This window comes from Hemiscyllium ocellatum, chromosome 37 (genome assembly GCF_020745735.1).
Source record: "Hemiscyllium ocellatum isolate sHemOce1 chromosome 37, sHemOce1.pat.X.cur, whole genome shotgun sequence".
Taxonomy (NCBI): domain Eukaryota; kingdom Metazoa; phylum Chordata; class Chondrichthyes; order Orectolobiformes; family Hemiscylliidae; genus Hemiscyllium; species Hemiscyllium ocellatum.
In genome coordinates, this window is record NC_083437.1 from 35,079,999 (window position 1) to 35,102,405 (window position 22,407).

Below are 22,407 nucleotides of genomic sequence, written 5' to 3' on the forward strand. Positions count from 1 at the left end.
CAATTGACACAAGTCTTGGAAGTATTGACCAGTGCACAGACATTTAGACCAGAAGACTTACTGTGAATGCACGTCTTTTGAATACTTAATTGCTATTCGTTCATATTCCTTGAGAGAACTGCAAAGGCCAGCCTTTGTAGTCAGGATCCTGGTGTTTGGGATCTGGTTTAATATTTGCCGTCCTGTCAGAGTAATAGAGACCAAAAAGACAAATATGTTACATGGAAACCAATCAAGAACACCCATGTTGCTACATCATGTAACAGCATGAAACAGCCAGCTTCATGTTGCTCATGCCTTTTTGCTTTGACAGCATGTTAGGAACATAAAAACATAAGAGATTGGAGCAGAAATTAGGCTATTCAGTCCATTTAATCTGCTCTGATATTCAATCATGGCTGATAAGTTTCTCAACCCCAATCTCCCACTTCCTCCCCATAACCCTTGATCCCCTTAACAATCGGAAATCTATCTCAGTCTTAAATATACTCAATGACCTGGCCTCCACAGCCTTCTGTGGCAATGAATTCCATAGATTCCCCATTCTCTGGCTGAAGAAGTTCCTCCTTATCTCCGTGCTAAAAGATCTTCCCTTTACTCTAAGGCCATACACTTGAGTCCTAGTCTCTCCTACCAATGGAAACATCTTCCCAACATCCTTCGCAACTCTGTCCAGGCCATTCAATATGTTGTCATCTGTCCCATCCTGATCCTTCAATCCCTCTGTTTCTTCCTGTACCTGATTTGACGTTGCACACACAAACTTTAGTTTACCTTTCTTTCTCCTCAGTTCTTCTTCTGTTTGTTTCTTAATTTTTACATCTCTTTGGAGAAGGAAGATAGGCTGTTGGTCCTATTACTTACCAAGGTTCCAGATGCCTTATCGCCCTTGCTAAACTGTTTCCACCCCACACACTTTCAGTAACACTTTTGGGTGAAGCATTTTCAGGCTGAAGGAGCAGAATCGTGTTTAAGTAACAGGATGCACCTTGCTTCAGCAAATTCTGGACCGTTTCTCAAGTTCCAAACTTCAAACTACTTTGGAGTGCTGGATATTGTTGGTCTGTAATATTATTGTTATTTTTGTTGTTTATTATTGTATATTATTGTTGAACACTTTAATATGAAATAAATCACTCACATTAACAATGGAACAGCAACAAGTTGTCCAGAGAACATGGATTTGAACACTTTGTCCTTGTTGATTATTCATGCTGTACACTTTCATATAACGTATTGTGGTCAATCGGCATTATAAGTCGTCTAACGTGTTTCCTTGTGAGCCAAATGGATACTATTCTGGGTTTCATACAAGGGTTTAGTGCTGAATCAAGGTTAAATATTAGCCAGTCAAGATTCCTCCTCATTATTAATTAGTGTTCCCCAAGCTGGGATCTGCTTATGTGCAAACTCAGCCAGTTTCAGTTTTAATACCCTCACAAGTCACCCTCACAAGACAAACAGGCAAACAACACATATGGACCAAATATTGAACTCCAGAAGCAATCATCCCAACATCCAAAAAGAAGTTGCATCAGAACATTATTTCAATGAGCCAACACACACTGCAGCACAGAGGAACTACACAGAGCAGAGGAAAATCACCTATACCTTGTATTCAAAAAAGAATGGGTACCCAATGAACATCGTCTGCCGATTTCTCAGCAACAAACCCAAACAAGCAGACAAAACACGTCCAGGAACCCTAGCCACTCTCCCCAACATCAAAGACATCTTGGACATGACTGCCAGACTACTCAGACCCCTTGGCATCATGGTAGCCCACAAACCCATCAACACACTAAAACAGCAGCTAATGAACTTGAAAAACCCTATACAGATAACAAGCAAAACTAATGTCATTTACAAAATATAGTGCAAGGACTGTAACAAACACTACATTGGACAAACAGGCAGAAAACTAGTCACCAGGATACATGAACATCAACTAGCCACAAAATGACATGACCCTCTCTCACTAGTATCCTTCCATACAGATAAGGAAGGACACCACTTTGAATGGGACAACACATCCATTCTTGGACAAGCCAAACAGAGACATACACGAGAATTCCTAGAAGCATGGCATTCCAATCAGGACTCTATCAACAAACATATTGAGTTAGACCCCATCTAGAAAAAGATCAGGAAATGACATCACCACAGGAAATAACATCATAAATCCAAACATATAAATAGAAAGCATGAATCACCAGTGCTTCGCCTGGTGGCCCATTGAAGGTGTTACCTAGTAGGGTGACGAAACGTCTGGAAATGAACCTTCCAGCTCAGCAAGCAATCCCACATCCATAACTTCAACATGAGCTATAAATCTTCTCCAAACTCAAAAAAGAAAATTGTTAAGAACACTTTACCTCAAATGTTACTATCCTTTTACCTGTATGGCCTTTGATAACTTTGGCAGATCTATCAAAATATTACCACTGTCTATCATTCATTTCTATCAGATTCTACTAATGCCACAATCAAATTGAGACAGTTCTCATGTTTCAGCCTTCTCCCTGTGACAACACTATCCTTTAAGAAGTGTCTTTTGTCCTTCTCTTATGAGAAAAGGTTGAGATAGAGATGACCAGTCTACTTCAAAGCCAATGAGGTAAACAGCTTGTGTGGTGTTGGGACTTTTCTCTAAAGTCAGGACAATAGAAGCAGCCTGAATGGGTGTGTCAAGCTGCCCTGAACCAGCATTTTTAGCTTTACTTTTTCAGAAGCAGTTGCCGGGATTGTGAAGCTTGGTTTGGAAGCTGCAGTATATCTCTCCCTGCTTCTCTCTTTCTCAGAGTTTTCTGTTGATAGTTGTGAGACAAACTATTTTACTAAATTTGTTTTTACAAAACGTGTTTAAAGGACATTACGATATTGGAACAGTCGCTCTTTAATAGTTAAATAATCTATTATTCAGTTAGGTTTTCCAACAGAGTTAAGTTGTTTCAATTTTTCTTTTGTTGTATTTTAACTATAGTGTAAGAATAAGGTGCATTTTGCACTATAGTTTGACCAATTGAATTACATCTGGAACACAACACCTGGGACTTGCCTTTAAAATGAGGCAAAGGTAGGGTCTAGGCTATCTTATTAATATATTTTGAGGGCACGTGGTGCTGGTCCAGAACATCCCTCTTACCTGGACGGAAATTCTGATAGTTGGAAATCATTTTGAATTCCGACCATTTAAAGATGTAGTCTCCTCTGTTGTTGTCAAAGATTCGCTTCCATCCCCTCTTTTCACAGTAGTTGACAATTCTGCATTAAAGAGAAACAGTGTGGGTTCCAATGGGTTTCTGTTCGAGGAAAGCTGCTGAAACAGATCAAACCACAGCATCTTTCTTGCATAGAATCAGAGAATCTGACGATACTGAAAGTGTTTTTAAAAAGCTATTCATTTGAACTCCACACTCCAGCTTCCACTCAATGACCGTGAAAATTACTTCATTTTGAAGAAATGCTAACTGATATTTCAAAGTTCAAATGAAAGATGATGACACTAACCTTTCAGTCAGTTTGTTCCAGATCATAAAAGCCCTTAGCATGAATTAACTTCTCCCCTCGCCCTCATTCTTTATTTTGCCAAACATTTCAGATACTTCTCCCTTAGTTGACCCACTTGACAGAGGAAACAATTTCCCTTTTACTGCCCAAAGTTCTCTAATCTCTCCACTTGCCCAAAGACTCCCTTTGCTAGTTTCAGATGGGCAAATTTCCTGAGGATCCCCCAATTATTTCTGAATCCCAATTCTCCCACATGTGCTTCACCACAACTTAAGTGCCAGTAATTCTTTTGGTTAGAGACACAAATACTGCAGATGCTGGATTCCAAGGTAGACAAGCAGGAGGCTGGAAGAACACAGCAAGCCAGGCAGCATCAGATGTAACCTTTCTTCAGGGCTGGGTGGTGTAAAGGGAGCTGTACATAAAGGGAGGAGGAATGGGAGAGGGTTCTGATTGGGAAGAGGGGCAGGGTGCTGAGGTAGGGATAGGTCAGCACAGGTAGAGGTTACGAGCTGGTTGGTCGATGGGAAGAATGAATCCGGTTGGTAGCTGGAAGGAAGAGCCAGTCGGAGGAATAGAAGGGAGGAGGAAGGGCTGCGAGGGGAGTTGGGGGTTGCGGACAGGAGGTTACTGGAAATTGGAGAACTCAATGTTGAGTCCTCTGGGCTGTAGGCTGCCCAAGCAGAAGATGAGGTGCTGTTCCTTCAATTTGCTTTTTGATTCTCAATGGAGGAGGCCAAGGATGGTCATGTCGGAGATGGAGTGGGAAGGGGAGTTAAAATGGACAGTGACTGGGAGGTCAGGTTGACCCCTGTGGGCCCGCCTTATTTGCTTGGTGAAACATTCCCTTAGTTTATGTTTGGTCTCCCCAGTGTGGGAAGTTTGGTCTCCCCAGTCTTCGGGTAATGAAGGGCTTATGCCCGAAACGTCGAATTTCCTATTCCTTGGATGCTGCCTAACCTGCTGCGCTTTAACCAGCAACACATTTTCAGCTCCCCAGTCTTCCCACATCAGGAACACTGGATGCAGTAAATTAGGTTAGAGGAGAGTTAGGTGAATCTCTTTATCAACCACATTTATGCTGAGCCCACTAAGATCAACCATTTGACATTTAGCACAAAGTATGATTTAGATTTAATTTTAAACTTTGTTGTCATTATGAGCAATAAATTGTGCAATTTTTGTGCAGAAGAAAATTGGATTAACCTATTGAGATACAACAGAATTATAATGGTACAAATGACTAAAAAGTGGGACAGATAGCCTGAGCCAACAGAAAGACATTAAGAGATAATAATGCAGAAATAGCTGACCTGAAATAATGCAGATGCCGGAAGTCTGAAAGATAACGAGAAAATGCTGGAGAAACGATCAGCCTCTGTGGGAAGTGAAAGAGCGTAAATGTTTCTGGTCAATAACCTTTCATCTGAAGTGCAAAATGAGATGCAGCGGGTTTATGGAAGTGCAAAGGCAATGAACAAGAATGGGAGGAAAAGGGGAGGTCTGAGATGGGGTGGCATCGGGTGAGATTTAATGACAAAAGAGATGTGAAACTTCGCAGTGTGGATGTCGAAAGAGACTGAGTTTGTGTTTGTTTATGGAACACTGAAATTCAGCAGTAAAGCCAATGACCTGTAGGCCACTACTGCAAAGGGATTGGTGTATAAGAATAACAAAAAAAATGTCTTGGTAAAATTTTACAGCACTTTGGTGAGACCACACCTGGAGTACTATGTGCAACTTTAGTCTCCACATTTACAAAAGGATACACTTGCATTAGAGAAGGTTACTGCAAAGGTTCACTCAGTTTGTCCCTGGGTTGTCCAAGATGAGAGTTTGAGTAAATTGGACATATGTTCTCTCAAGTTTAGGCAAATGAGAAGCAAACTCATTGAAACATACAGATGTTATGAAGGATCTGGATAGGGCAGATGTCGAGAGGTTGTTTCTGCTGATTGAAGAGTTTCAAATATAGGCTGAGGATTAGGGACTGATCAATTAGGATGGGGAATAAGGAGGAATTTTGTGCAAATATTTTAATTCTCTATTCTAGAGGGTTGTCGCTGCATTATCATTGAATACATTTAAGGCTGGGATGGATTTAAATATTTGGCCTTTCGGTGAATAATGGGATATAGAGAGCAGGTGGAAAAGTGGAGTTGAGGCAAATATCTTATTAATGGCAGAGCAGTCTCAACAGTTGAATGCTACAGCTTCTATTTTTTGTGTTTTTGTGATAATAAAGCAATCAAAGAATAAAGAACAAAGAACAAAGAAAATTACAGCACAGGAAAAAGCCCTGTGGCCCTCCAAGCCTGTGCCAATCCAATTCTCTATCTAAATCTGTCATTTATTTTCTAAGCGAAAATGAGTATTGCAGATGCTGGAGATTAGAGTCAAAAGTATGGTGCTGGAAAAGCACAGTAGGTCAGGCAGCATCTGAGGAGCAGGAAAATCGCGTTTCAGGCAAAAGCCCTTCATCAGGAATGAGGCTGGGAGGTTTGGAGGTGGAGAGATAATTGGCCTATTTTCTAAGGGTTTGTATCACGTTGCTCCCTGCTCATTCATGCATCTGTTTAAATTCATCTTAAATGACACTATTGTGCCCACCTCTACGACCTCCGCTGGCCAGGCACCCACCACCCTGTGGGACATGTCTAAAAGAGGCAAAAATGAAATAGTGCTGAATCATTATCAACAGTTGCCATCAAAAACAAATGAAGAAAATGGGGCAGAGTCTATGATCTCAAATTGTTGAAGTCAGAAGAGAAACTTAGATGATTGTAAAGTGTCTAATCAAATGACTACATTCTTTCCCTCAAGGTTGAGATTATAATCAGATCAGTTATTGGTGAATTGGCAGAACAGACTCAATGGGCCAGGAGGTCTACTGGTGTTCTTGGTTCGTATGTTTGTAAGACACCAACTCTTTATTATATATTATTATTTTACAGCTTTTCAAGAAAATATTGAATGTTTGAAATATATGAACTAATATTCATTAAAAGTGGTATAAAGTCAAACCATGCTCACAATGAAACTTTACTCTGGTACGTACAGATCAGTTCCATTTGTGCCTGCAACGTAATAGAAAGGTCCATAATCTCTGAGGTCATCCGATTTCCTGTGCTTGATGGTCCGGGAAGTCAAGTTGTCAATCATTTTCGGATTTGTCAGGAAATTTGTGGTGGATTCCTTTGCATTCTCGGAGTCTCCAGTTTGGAAAGCTTAGTGCGTTGCGAGACAGGATGGGACAATTCATGAGGGAGACAGAGCAAAAGGGGATGTTAGTTTGAGGTTACCAGACACTGACCACTTTCAGAAATTCCAAACAGATGATCCTAATTGTCTCTTTAACTACCTAATGGAATAGCCTCTCTGAGATTGCCTCTGTCCAAACTCGCACCGAGACAGATGCTCAGAGCTGGACTGTGAGCTGAAGATTCAGAACAACATACAAAAGAAACTGGAGAACTTCCTGAAAATCATGGTCACAGTTCACAGGGAGGTTCTTTTTTACTCTTTCATGGGATGTTGGTGTCATTGCCAAGGTCAGGATTTTTCGCACATCCCTAATTGCCCTTGAACTGAGCAGCTTAAAAGGCCATTTCATAGAGTAGTTGAGAGTCAATCATATTTATGCATGTCTGGAGTTATAGACTGGTTAATTCCCTTCCCAAAAGGACAGTATGGTAGTTGCATGCTGGTGAAGTAGTGATAGTATCACTGGATTATTAATACAGAATCCCAAGTTAATGTTCCATGGACATGATTTCAAATTCCAACACGGTAAAGTCTGAATTCAATAAAATCTGAAATTAAGAGCTATCTTAATAATGATCATATAATTATTATCATTAAAAACACATTTGGTTGACCAATCTATCATCCTGACCTGGTCTGCTCCACATGTAAAGCTAGATCCTTCAACAATGATGTTGACTCTAAAAAGGCCTCTATGGCAACTGAGGGGAATGGACAAAAAATGCTGGTCTTGTGACAACTACTACTCATGCAGTAATAAAAACTAATTCTTGAAACTAGCTTTAATTTTAGATTTTATTGAACTGAAATTTCTCCAGATTTGAACATGTTTTCCAAGAGCATTAAGCTGCATGTCCAGATTACTGTTGTCATGTTGTGATCACAGCTGATGGTAATACTGGACAAATCATACCTTGAAGAGTGAACCCTGCCTGGACAACTTACCAGTTTTAATTTTAGAGAAACAAATCAAGATGTTAAAAAAACAAAGAAATATGGATGCTGGAAATCAGAAACAAGAACAGAAATTGCCAGATAGACTCAGCAGGTTTGACAGCATCTGTGAAGTGAAAGAAGAGATAATATTTATGAAGAAGGGTCACTGGATACAAAACATTTACAAACCTTTATGTGATCTTAACATAAACATCAAAAATAAGATTCAGCCCTTTTTTCCAAAATCATCCTCAATCATGGTGAGTATCATCCCGATGTTAATTATTTGAATTTATACTTAAATATAATTAAATGATTTTTTTCATCATTTCCATTTTAGCAGGACATTTGGAATTTAAATTTAGCCATTCAATATTACATTACAAATGTCAGGAGATGCAGACTGGGAGGTAAACAAACAGATTATCCCATTTCTTTGACATAAAAATAAGAAAATTACTGAAACATTCATATGTTACAGAATCGACAAATATATTTGCTGTTTCTGTGTATGTATGAGTGTGAATGCGTCTTTATATGTACGTGTGTATGTTTATACGTGTATGTGAGTGTGTGTGCATGTCTGTGTATATATGGTTGTATAAGTGTGTGTTTATATGTCTGCATGTGTACATGTTTGTATTTGAGTGTGCATCTGCTTATGGGTGTGTGTGTGTGTGTGTGTGTGTGTGTGTGTGTGTGTGTGTGTGTGTGTGTGTGTGTGTGTGTGTGTGTGTGTGTGTGTGTGTGTGTGTGTGTTTGTATCATATATGTGAGTGTATCTGTATTTTTAAATTTAGGCTTTTTACAAAAACTTGGTGATGTTATACAAGACCACAGCAAAGAAACCACCATTCCACCCCCGAACATTCAGGAGTGAAATTGTTCCAGAGGTTGACAAAATGACTGACAAAGGGGCAACAATGCTGGCTCAATGGTTAGCACTGCTGCCTCACAGCGCCAGGGATGCGGGTTTGATTCCAGCTTCAGGCAACTGGCTGGATGGAGTTTGCACATTCTCCCACTGCCCGTGTGGATTTCCTCCAGGTTTCCTCCCACCATCCAAAGACATGCAAGCTACATGGATTGTCCATGCAAAATTGCCCATAGTGTTCAGGCCTGTGTAGGCTAGAGGCATTAGTCATGGGAAATGTAGAGTAATAGGTAGGCAAATGGGTCTGGATGGGGTACTCTTTGGTGGTTTGGTGCGGAATTGTTGGGCCAAATGGTGTATTTCCACACTGTAGGGATTCTATGATCTAAAGCTGAACATAGAACATTACAGCGCAGTACAGGCCCTTCGGCCCTCGATGTTGTGCTGACCTGTCATACCAATCTGAAGCCCATCTAACCTACACTATTCCATGTACATCTCATGAAAAGAGACTTGTTCATGAGGCTGCTCCAGCTGGCAAACCTATTTGCACATTCACACCCAGGCAAGGTGTGTACTTGAGTTTTGAGAGGATTTGTAATCAGGTTGAGGTTCTGGATGTAAGTTGCTCGCTGAGCTGGGAAGTTCATTTTTCAGATGTTTCATCACCATACTAGCTTTCATCATCAGTGAGCCTCTGGATGAGGCACTTGTGGCATGGCCCGCTTTCTGAACACATAAATAGCAAGCATGCCATGCCACCAGTGCTTCATCTGGAGGCACACTGATGATGTTACCTAGTATGGTGACGAAACATCTGAAAAACAAAACTTTCAATTGAACAAGCAAACCTACATCCAGAAGTTGTATACTCATTGACAGATGAATTCAAAGCAGAAATTGATAAATCGAGAAATAATTTCACTGGTTACAGATCTGGCAGGATGGTGCTCAGAATTGGTGACTGTGCAAGAATCAACTGGTGAGATGAGGTTCAACTGTGTGTTTACTCAGAGCAGCTCATAAAGCTGGACACAGAGCGTTTGATCTGATATCATCCATGGAGGGCTGTTGAACAAAAATTGGACAGGAGCATTTTTTTTAACACCATGAGATGCCAACTATGGATTTTATCAAAAGGCACTTGCCAGAGTATGAGGAACTTTGGCCACATTTATCAAACCCTTTGGTCAGTGTTGTGTCAAGCAACATCAATGTGGCATTTCTTCAGCAACAGACGTTATCGCAGGCATACTGTCTAACATCTTCCAAAGCAAGGAAGGTAACGTTTTCCACAGGATAATGTACTCATGCATGGTGCTACTAAACCAGAACCTGAACAGTGAGTCTGTGAACTGTTACAGACGTTGCAGCAAGTAGGTCATATGCTGAATGACAAGTGTGAACTTGGTAAGGCCACTATAAAATGCTTGAGGTATTTAAAAGATGTTGTTAAGATGTTCCCTCAGACAGCTCACCACCAGCATCCCAAGGGATGAGCAATAAATACTGGCCAGCTGGTAGCACCCACATTCCATGAATGAATAAGAATAAAACATCTTTTGACCAAATCTAATGAGTTATGACTCAACAACAGAGCATGTACCAGCAAAAAGATACTTCCACATAATGATGGGTGGAATCACTATCATCCCGAATAAGGTAGATTTTGAACAGATCTCGCAGCTCAAATCTGGATATCCATGAGGCACTGTGGATCAACAGCAGCAACAAAATTATATTCAAAAACAATATGCAACTTCATGGCCCAGTATATTCCCTGCTCTACCACTAGCATCAAGCTGGAGGAAGAACCCTGGTTTAATTCAAAATATAGGAAGCTTGTCTGGAGCTGCGTCAGACACACCTGGAGAAGGGGTATCAACCCAGTGAAGCTACATGAGTCAATGCTGAAAGCTTCCAGGGCAATTCCCAAATGACTGCACTGCACTGTGCTTCTGCGTCTGGTGGTTCCACAATCGATACCATGGATGATGATAGTGGTGTCTGGGAAATGAGCTGTAAGATATGATTCAGTGAGTATGACTGTTGCCTGACTTGTCTGTGGGACTGCTTGCTTCAGTATGAGATGTCATTAAGCCAATTGAAAGGAGCAGGTTCATCATTGTAATTTCCCACTTCTACATTGATGCTAAGTAGTCTGTTCAGTTTTGTTCCTGTTTGCTGTGGTTTCCTGCAACTGAATGTTTTTCAAGGTCATTTCAGAGGGCATTTAACCACAATGCTATAGACCAGAGTAGGTTGCAATGGTATATTTATTTTCCAAAAAGGATATTAGTGGACCAGACGAAATTTTGTGACAAACAGAAATGAATCCATTTGTAACATTAGACGAGTTTTCTTTTAAATTCATCGAAATTTATTTCACTCTATTTTTATTAATCAAGCTTACATTTCAACATTTGCAATGGTGGGATTTGAAGGCACACCCCCAAAGAATTAGCTTGGGTTATAATAAAATAATGAACTGCAGGTGTTGGAAATCTGAAACAAAAACAGAAATTACTCAAGAAATGCAGCAAGTCTGATGGTATCTGTGTCGAGAAAGCAGAGTTAATGCTTCAGCTCCAGTGACCCTTCAGCTCCAGTTAGCCCGGGTTTCTGACGTTCTAACTTAGTGATGTTACGATGACGTCACTATCTCCCTGATATAGCAGTATCTTTCCAAGAAAAAGATTGTGACAGATGATTTTCTTTTAAGAATCCGAAATTAGAAATTCATCTGAGGCTGCATTTCAAATGAGCAAAATAAGAATGGCAGGCCATTATAATTAATTTGGGGGTGATTAATCTTGGGGTGAAATAGGCCAATGAAGCAGAAGAAACCATAATTGGAGAAACACAAAGAAGTATTTAGGACTTGACAAAGTTACAGAGATTAAGATTTGAATTTAAATTTGAAGTGTTGCTTGATTCAGAGCTACTACCTGTCAATGTGGAATTCATTGCCATGGAGTGCAGTGGAGGCTGGGATGTTACGTGTTTTCAAGGCAAAGATTGATAAATTCTTGATCTCACAAGGAATTAAGGACTATGGGGACAGTGTGGATAAGTGGCGTTTAAAAGACCATCAGCCATGATTGAAAGCCTGGGACTCAATGGGCCGAATGGCCTTATTTCCACTCCTATATCTTTTGGTCTTATGATATAACGTGCACATCCGTGTTCAGCAAATGGGACTTGGAGTGAATTGGGAAGCAAGCAGCAAAATTTGGGAGGGATTCCAGTCTGTGGATGGTGAACCGCCAAAGTTGGTCACATCAGATTAACAGAATGTGCAGTTACTGAGAGCATGGCTGAGGGTTTCACCAGCAGAAAGATGAAGGGAAAAGTCGATTTGGGTAACATCATAGAAGTTGGAAATCGACAGTGTTGTGATGGACTGGACAATAGAAACAATTAATCAAAGAATTCAAATTATGTCAAAAAGCATGAAAGCAATTATGTAGATTGTAAGGTATTGGTTAGGTAACTGATGGTCACCAGCTAATATGTTTTACAACTGAATTTCTATTCTTAGTGTTTTCTTCTGAGTCCCTGAGAGCACTGGGGACAGTGGTAGTGTCAGCAGGTATAGTCTTTGTGATGTAAGCAGCATGTAACAGGGAAAGGGACGGTGGCAAGAAGAACTATATCAGCATCAGCCTCAGGAAGACACAACCAGGAGCTACCGTTAATCCCTTTCTTTCTGCCATACGATACAAGACCACCTGCCAATATTTACTCGTCCTTTGGCACTTCAAAGTTAGAAGAGGACAAATATTTTAAGCCACAAAGTGGATAACACAGAGACAGCCTTTGTCAGAAATTTCAAAATAGTTGGGATGCACTCAAAAATGTTTCAAATCCTGCAGAGTGCATCTTAAAATTTTCCAGATGGCTGAAGGAACATGTCAGCAATTTGACCGAGAGTTGTTAGCCACTTCGAGGATCTGGCTTGCATTTTAAATCAAAGGGGTTTCTGGTTACTGCAAAAAGGCAATGTGCTAGATTGAGGCCCAGTGTCTAATCAGCCAAAACCATAGGAGCGAAAGTATGTTCTTGAGTTAGGACAGTGGAGGGGTTTATGATTGCAGGGTAGTGAGGAGTAGGAAGTTCCTGCAGAAATCGTCTAGATTGTCCTTTGTGGGGCCCACTGTAATAACTTCTCTCACCGAACTTTGTGGTTCTACGATGGGAGGCTGCACAGAGAAAATTAGACCCGATAAGCTGTCAAAATGGATGTGGGCTTGTAGACACACTATATCTCCTCTTTGGCTAACATCTCTTCTTTGGTTTCCTGAAACCAGAAAGTGTTAATGTATTTGGCAAATTTCACCCCAGCTGATGCCATCAAAACTCCAAGACTGTCTTACAACCACAATGTTCATGATTCTGTATGCAATGTAACCTTTTGGCTGCATTTTTCATGAATTTCAACTGCCTATCCACTCTCATTTTAGGAACAGGAGTATGCCATTTAGCCCTTCGAGCAAGTTCTGCTACTTAATGCAACCATGGCCTAACACTATCTACCGGCCTTTGGTCCATATTCCTTAATATCTTTGCTTAACAAAATTAAAAAATCTCTGTTAGATTTAAAATTAACAACCTGATTCAACATCCACTGTCTCTACCACCCTTTGTGCGTAGAAGTGCTTCCTTACATCTCTTCAGAGCAGTCTAGAATCCCCCAATTAATGGAAATATTGATCATTATCAATTGATCTTTTCCTGTTAATATCTTGAAAACTTCAATCAGATTATCCCTTAACCTTCTCTAATTTCACAGACATTAAATGAATTTGTCTTAGAATGCTAGGGTGCAAAACAAAGATCAAGAAAAATGGTGGAGTATTTAGATATTTTAGCTTCCTTTCCTCTATTAAAGCCAATCGAGCCCCCTCTCTCACGCCACTGTGATATTTATAGTGTGCAGAAAGGCCTTCAGAGTTGCTGAGATGGCCAAGGGAAAGGAGATGACCTCCTGTCAGTAGATAATTAGACTGGGGCTTTGGGGGTTCCTGGTCAAAAGCCCAACTCTCGCTAACAATGCAGAAGCATGAGTTGTAGCCATATACTCCACTCTGTGGAAGGATTTCATCTCCACCAATACAATCAGATAGCTATAGCTACTTCTTATGTTAAAAGGTTTTCACACATGTGAAACAATACCTCCACCCCCTCCCTTCACCGTGCAGCTCTGGGAGGCTCGATATTAACCCTGCAGTCATCGATAAACACACTCCACCATCCTTGATTGGAGGATGAGTGCATAATCTGACCATTGACTGACCAATAAGTCAACCATGAAACAAAGACCCTGCCAGTAGATTTTGTAGGGGTGAAGCCACTAAAAGAAAAACATAACATCACCTGTGAAGCAGCAACTGTTGGGTCTCAATGAACTGTCTGCATTTTGAAAATTGAGAAGGAGTTGACAAATAACATGTGATTGAGCAAACGAGACTCATTGCAGTTTGGTTAGACTGGGGCAGATATTGGTTCAAATTGTTAATGCAGGAAATAGTCGGCTTGAAGAATTCAGTGGGCTGCTATCTAATCATTCCTACAGGCAAAGGAGCGGACTCACCACCTACTTTTCTGCCTTTCTCTTCTTATCAGTGCTCTTTCCTTCAGCTTGATAAAGTTTTTGTTCAATGGGAGGGGGGTCTCGATTACTGGGCACAATTATGCGGCATGCAGCAAGTCCACTATTACACAGGATAACTCCTTTTGGCCTTGACAGGAGGAATAGGTGTAGGCACTGGAGTTCCTGTTTGAGAACATTAGTGATTTCAATGGAGACCTAATGGATTCATACATATAGATACAGCACAGTTGGGCTTCTGTACATTAATTCCTGAGAATCGTAAACACTATGCACTTGATTTTAGTTATGAACTGGTTAGGTGGACGTGTAGACACTATTGTGCTGCAGAGAACATACCAGTGTTTTTGTGCAACTTATCATCACAAGTGAAACAGTGTGGTGCTCACTTATTGGTTACATATGGTCATGTAACTTTTGAAGAAGCTGGATTCAGTACTTTTGTGAGACAGGTGCCTTTGGGTTTCCTGGCAATAGTTTTTGGATTTTTAACTTGCTGTCTGTCACAAAGATGAGAAAAGCCCACAAGCAAGGAAAGATTGCTGTATTTGTCACCACATCTAAATGAACAAAAAGTCCTAAAAAGCTCAGGAAAAGAACTTCGAACTCAAGCAAAGACTGGGTTCAGCTGACTGGCTACTGAATTAAGGATAGCTATCATGGGGGTTGACAACGTGATCTCATCACCAAAGAACAAAAATTATATTAATTCACCTCATTACACCCTTGTGACTTGAACACTTAACTGCAGAATTCATTCCTCTTTGTCTGTGCTTTTCACTAGCGATACTACTGCCGACCTGTCTGTTTTGTTTGCCATATTTATGAATGAATGTATGTGCGTTTTTGTATTTAAAAGGGATATATTTTAAGAGTACATTGTGGTAGTTAATAATATGTTTAGTACTTGTTAAAGGATAAGTCTATTGATAATTCTTTTTGGTCATTGCTGAAATCTGATGTGAATTACATTTATCCTGGAAAGGTGGTAAAAATCAGATTAATTAACAACTTTAATGATTCAATTGATCCATTGTACATTTGCAATAGCTCATGGAATACTGGGGCTTAACTACCAGCACATACTTTCCATCTATATTATGAAAAAAAGGTTTTGATGGCTTGCCAGGCGAGTTTTTGAACACAGACGACATTAAGTTTGGTTTGGAGTAAAATTCATTAGTAATTGACAGATACCAGGTTTCTCATACAATCAAAAAAATGGCACTGGAAGCCGCTAATGCTAACCTGTGGATGGAGGAAAGATCTCTGACACCTTTACAACACTTAATTAAGACTAAAGTGATAGATTTGGCAAAGGAGTTAAAGTTGGAATTGCCTGACAAAGCTGGGAAGGCAGAGATAATTAGGAACTTGGCGCAACATTTTGGAACTGGTGGAGGGATAAGAGGGGGATTTGGTGCATCAAATGGTGAGTCATTTCAGTTTGCAAGAAAGTGAATATGAGAAGTGCTAGAAGTATTGATCTTAAGGAATGAAAAAGAATGGGAGAGAATTTAAGAGGCTGGAACTAGAGATTCAAGACAAAGGATAATTAAACTGAATTAGCTTTATTGTCACATGGATATTGGATAAATAGAGGAAATTAAGAAAAGAATACTAGTTTAGGAAGATAGAGGTTTTTTAAAAAATCTCAAATGCAGAAGAAGGCTCTAAGAAGAAAAATCCAAGCTGTAATCTAAGGTTCTGTAAAGATATATTTTAACTTGTAGAGTACTTATCAAATTTTGAAGAATAGGATATAGCTTCACTTTTTAAATGCATTTGAAAAGGTGAAAAAACAAATGAAGGAAAAATGGACACTGTCTATGAAGAGCAGGTGCACATAGAGACCATGAAATTTATTCATCACTTTTAGAAGGGCTTTCTATGGATTATGCTGTAAAAAAGGTGCCATATTAGTTGTATAAGAGTTAGCTGCAGAAGCATGCAGGCAAAAGTTTCGAAACTTCAGAAACAGCCGTAGGCAAACTTACAGTAAAGTTGAAGGGAAATAAAACTAATCTTGATTAGTACAAATGAGTTTTAAGATTAAATACCACGTATGAAATTCTGAGAAATTATCAGAAGAACTCTTAAAACTTTTTTTTTGCATCAGTATTTACTGTGGAAAAGATATAGACTGTAGGGAAATAGATGGTGACATCTTGCAAAATGTCCATATTACAGAGGAGGAAGTGCTGGATGTCTTGAAATGCAAATAGGAGGATAACTCCCCAGGACCTAATCAGGTGTACCCGAGAACTCTGTGGGAAGCTAGAGAAGTGATTGCTGGGCCTCTTGCTGAGATATTTGTATCATTGATAGTCATAGGTGAGGTGCCAGAAGACTGCAGGTTGGCTAATGTGGTGCTTCCATTTAAAAAGGGTGATAAGGACAAGCCAGGGAACTATAGACCGGTGAGCCTGACCTCGGTGGTGGGCAAGTTGTTGGAGGGAATCCTGAGGGACAGGATGTACATGTATTTGGAAAGGCAAGGACTGATTAGGGATAGTCAACATGGCTTTGTGCGTGGGAAATCATGTCTCACAAACTTGATTGAGTTTTTTGAAGAAGTAACAAAGAGGATTGATGAGGGCAGAGCAGTAGATGTGATCAATATGGACTTCAGTAAGGTGTTCGACAAGGTTCCCCATAGGAGATTGATTTAGCAAGGTTAAATCTCACGGAATACAGGGAAAACTAGCCATTTGGATACAGAACTGGCTCAAAGGTAGAAGACAGAGGGTGGTGGTGGAGGGTTGTTTTTCAGACTAGAGACCTGTGACCAGTGGAGTGCCACAAGGATCGGTGCTGGGTCCTCTACTATTTGTCATTTACATAAATGATTTGGATGCAAGCATAAGAGGTACAGTTAGTAAGTTTGCAGATGACACCAACATTGGAAGTGTACTGGACAAAAAAGAGGGTTACCTCAGATTACAACAGATTCTTGACCAGATGGGCCAATGGACTGAGAAGTGGCAAATGGAGTTCAATTCAGATAAATGCGAGGTGCTGCATTTTGGGAAAACAAATCCTAGCAGGACTTATACACTTAATGGTAAGGTCCTAGGGAGTGTTGCTGAACAAAGAGATCTTGGAGTGCATGTTCATAGCTCCTTGAAAGTGGAGTCACAGGTAGATAGGATAATGAAGAAGGCATTTGGTATGCTTTCCTTTATTGATCAGAGTCTTGAGTACAGGAGTTGGAAGCTCATGTTGTGGCTGTACAGGACATTGCTAAGGGCACTGTTGGAATATTGCATGCAATTCTGGTCTCGTTCCTATCGGAAAGATGTTGTGAAACTCGAAATGATTCAGAAAAGATTTACAAGGTAGATTCCAGGGTCGGAGGATTTGAGCTACAGGGAGAGATTGAACAGGCTGGGGCTGTTTTCCCTGGAGCGTCGAAGGCTGAGGGGCAACCTTATAGAGGTTTACAAAATTATGAGGGGCATGGGTAGGATAAATAGACAAAGTCTTTTCCCTGGGGTTGGGGAGTCCAGAACTAGAGGGCATAGGTTTATGATGAGAGGGGAAAAATGTAAAAGAGACCTAAGGGACAACTTTTTCACACAGAGGGTGGTATGTGTATGGAATGAGGCATTTGGATAGGTATATGAATAGGAAGGGTTTGGAGGGATATGGGCCGGGTGCTGGCAGGTGGGACTAGATTGAGTTGGGACATCTGGTTGACATCGATGGGTTGGATCAAAGGGTCTGTTTCAGTGCTGTACATCTCTATGATTCTATTACTACCTTTTGTAATTAGACCAGAAAGCTGCAACAACAGGACAGGCAGCAGGAAGGAGTGACAATTATGAGTAGATGCATGAAACTAAACCTTTTTTTCCATCATCCCCATCTAGCCAAGGAAGATAGAAAGTGGGAGAGTGAACGAAAGTAAAGGGACAGCTGTGAATGGACCAGGAATTTGTGTTTCACACTGGAAAGAAAGGCAGTGAAGGTCAAAATGAAAATCCTGGGCTTAAATGTTTCCATTTCAACAAAGTGAAACTCATTCATGTAGAGTCCTGGAAGTTGTGTGGGAAGTCCATGAGCCTTGGTAACGTTCATTAAATGCATCTGATAAAGGCCCTTGAAGGAAAATACTACAAATTGTAACATTAACTACAACTGAGACTGAAGGCAAGCCCTCTTGTGAGTTCAGGAGACTTGAATTAGGTAGATAAGAGACATAGGATTTTTGTCAAAAGGAGAGGTAACCTTTTTTTCCTTCAAATGATGCATTTTTTCAGAAATTACCAGTGAATGGTGTCAACTTGTTAGGTAAGGATTTGACTGGAGCAAAAGTTACAACTTCACCTATAATTACAGAAAGTTCAAGTAAGGTTAGAGATGCAACAGTTACAGGAACGAGTTCCATATACTATTATTAGTGGTGATCACAGCAATAGCTAGAAGTCAAAATGTTACCATAAACAGATATTAGAGCAGTCAGGTCTTTTTTTAAAGATGGAGAATGTGGTGTGGGAGTGGCCACTGATCCATTATAAACCTGCTGACTCCCACAATGATATAAATTATATATTCTCACATCCGGTTTCTTGTACGGACTACATTTCATTTTCCTAGTTTCTCCATCTGTCTCCTCTGTTCTGATAATGCTACCATCTGGAAGGTTGCATCAGCAAAGTCCAGTTATTTCCTCAACTGAGGATTCCTTCACTATAATAGTTGACAGGGCCCTCAGCTGTGTCCAAGCCATTTCCCACACTTCTGTCCTTACCAGTCCCATTCTCTCCCACAATGAAAGAATCCCCATGTCCTCACTTTCTACTTCACCAGCCTCCATATCCAATAGACCATAAGCAGCCATTTCTGCCACCTCCAGCAGGATGCCTCCATCAGCCACACATTCCCCTTCCCATTCCTTGTCAGTATTGTGCAAGGATCTTTTTTCCATCTGTGATACCTTGGTCCTCTTCACCTCCATTCCCAATACCTCCCCCACACTCCCACAGCACTTCCTCTCACAATTGCAGATGGTGCAGCACTTGCCTATTTACCTTCTCACTCCTTGCTAACCAAAGCCCCAGACCCACCTTCCAGGTGCAGTAGCAATTTACCTCCACTTCATTCAGTCTAGTCTACTATATACACTGCTCCTCACGTGGTTTCTTCTACACTGGGGAGATGAAACCAAGACTGACTCTGTGGGACACCTCCACTCTGTCCACAAAAATGATCCTGAGCTTTCAGTTGTCTACCATTTCAGCATATCACCATGTTCTCATGACAAAATTTCTGTCTCAAGTCCAAATCTGGTGCTCCAGTAAAGCTCAAAGCAAGCTGGAGAAGCTACATCTCATCTTCCATTTCAGTACCTTACTGCCTCAACATTTGAGGTTAAAACTTCCAGAATGTGAGCATCTTTCTCCATGTTCAATACCTACCCCCAGGTCCTGTTTTGTATAGGTTACTCCCAGTGCAGCTAACCCATTTTCCCCATTTCACCCTTCTCATTAGCATCCTACTCACTGCTTACCTCCATCTCAATCCCTTTGTTTGCCTTCCCTTTTCTTTTTCTCTCCTGACCCTCTCTCCATGTATTCTATTCACTCCTTCCCCCACCTCCTCCAATCCCAAAACCACCACCTCTCTTCATCAGCATAAATACCATATTTTCCCAGCTGCTTTCAGATCTAACAAAGGGTCTCTGGACTCAAGAGGTCAACCCTGATCTTCTCTCTATGGATGCTGGAAGACCTGCTGAGTTTATCCAGCACTTTCTGTTGTTGCCAAGATATGAATTGTGCGCCTCGCTGGACAGCATCATGAAATTGCAGATGCATTATCAAGAATATAATGATAGTTTGGAAACTCAAGAAAAAAAAAGGAATTGCATAAATCCTTCATAAAGAATGAGTACGGGTAAAATAATTTTCTTCTCTTTTAACATGTATATGTTATGTTATCTTGTGGTGAAATGCATTTCTAGAGTCATGGAGATGTACAGCATGGAAACAGACCCTTCGGTCCAATCTGTCCATGCTGACCAGATATCCCAACCCAATCTAGTCCCACCTGCCATGACCTGGCCCATATCCCTCCAAACCCTTCCTATTCATATACCCATTCAAATGCCTCTCAAATGTTGCAATTGTACTAGCCTCCACCACATTCTCTGGCAGCTCATTCCATACATGCACCACCCTCTGTGTGAAAACATTACCCCTTAGGTCTCTTTTATATCTTTCCACTCTCACCACAAACCTATGCCCTCTAGTTCTGGACTCCCCAACACCAGGGAACAGACTTTGTCTATTTATCCTATCCATGCCCCTCATAATTTTGTAAACCTCTTTAAGGTAACCCCTCAGCCTCTGAGGCTACAGGGAAAACAGCCCCAGCCTGTTCAGCATCTCCCTCTTGCTCAAATCCTCCATCCCTGGCAACATCCTTGTAAATTTTTTCTCAACCCTTTCAAGTTTCATAACATCCTTCCAATAGAAAGGAGACCAGAATTGCATGCAATATTCCAACAGTGCCCTAAGCAATGTCCTGTACAGCCGCAACATGACTTCCCAACTCCTGTACTCGATACTCTGACCAATAAAGGAAAGCATACCAGACGCCTTCTTCATTATCCTATCTACTTGCGCCTCCACTTTCAAGGAGCTATGAATCTGCACTCCAAGATCTCTTTGTTCAGCAACACTCCCTAGGACCTTACCATTAAGTGTATAAGTCCTGCTGATATTTGCTTACCAAAAATGCAGCACCTCGCATTTGTCTGAATTGAACTCCATCTGCCACTTCTCAGTCCATTGGCCCATCTGATCAAGAATCTGTTGTAATCTGAGGTAACCCTCTTCGCCGTCCACTACACTTCCAATTTTGGTGTCATCTGCAAACTTACTAACCGTACTTCTTATGCTTGCATCCAAATCATTTATGTAAATGACAAAAAGGAGAGGACCCAGTACTGATCCTTGTGGCACTCCACTGGTCACAGGTCTCTAGTCTGAAAGACAACTCTCCATCACCACCCTCTGTCTTTTACCTTTGAGCCAGTTCTGTATCCAAATGGCTAGTTTTCCCTGTATTCCATGAGATCTAACCTTGCTAAATCAGTCTCCCATGGGGAACCTTGTTGAACGCCTTACTGAAGGCCATACAGATCACATCTACTGCTCTGTCCTCATCAATCTTCTTTGTTACTTCTTCAAAAAACACAATCAAGTTTGTGAGACATGATTTCCCATGCAGGAAACCATGTTGACTATCCCTAATCAGTCCTTGCCTTTCCAAATTCATGTACATTCTGTCCCTCAGGATTTCCTCCAACAACTTGCCCACCACTGAGGTCAGGCTCACTGGTCTATAGTTCTCTGGCTTGTCTTTACTGCCTTTCTTAAACAGTGGCACCATGTTTGCCAACCTCCAGTCTTCTGGCAATTCAGCTGTGACTATCGATGATACAAATTTCTCAGTCAGAGGCCCAGCAATCACTTCTCTAGCTTCCCACAGAGTACTAGGGTACACCTGATCAGGTCCTGGGGATTTATCCACCTTTAACCATTTCAAGACATCCAGCACTTCCTCCTCTGTAATCTGCACATTTTGCAAGATGTCACCATCTATTTCCCTACAGTCTATATCTTTCATATCCTTTTCCACAATAAATACAATTCATTTAGTATCTCCCCTATTTTCTGTGGCTCCACACAAAGGCCGCCTTGCTGATCTTTGAGGGGCCCTATTCTCTCCCTAGTTACCCTTTTGTCCTTAATATATTTGTAAAACCCCTTTGCATTCTCCTTAATTTTATTTGCCAAAGATATCTCATGACCCTTTTTGCCCTCCTGATTTCCCTCTTAAGTATACTCCTACTTCCTTTATACTCTTCTAAGGATTCACTTGATCTATCCTGTCTATACCTGACATATGTTTCCTTCTTTTTCTTAACCAAACCCTCAATTTCTTTAGTCATCCAGCATTCCCTATACCTACCAGCCTTCCCTTTCACCCTGACAGGAATACACTTTCTCTGGCTTCTTGTTATCTCATTTCTGAAGGCTTCCTATTTTCCAGCTGTCCCTTTACATGTGAACATCTGCCTCCAATCGGCTTTTGAAAGTTCTTGCCTTTCTCCAATTTAGAACTTCAACTTTTAGATCTGGTCTATCCTTTTCCATCATTATTTTAAAATGAATGAAATTATGGTCGCTAGCCCCAAAGTGCT

At 40.8% G+C, this 22,407-nt stretch overlaps 1 protein-coding gene across 1 annotated transcript in view; it reads right to left on the reverse strand.

The window, feature by feature from the left end:
* The window catches only part of LOC132833588 (protein polyglycylase TTLL10-like), a 44,135-nt gene extending 37,463 nt beyond the window's left edge, over positions 1-6,672 (reverse strand). The window contains exons 1-3 of the mRNA XM_060851956.1: positions 6,557-6,672; positions 3,146-3,264; positions 62-182 (exon numbers count right to left, since the gene is read on the reverse strand). Coding sequence (XP_060707939.1) covers positions 62-182; positions 3,146-3,264; positions 6,557-6,672 — 356 coding nt within the window. The remainder of the gene's footprint in view (positions 1-61; positions 183-3,145; positions 3,265-6,556) is intronic.
* Between the last annotated feature and the right edge of the window lie 15,735 nt (positions 6,673-22,407).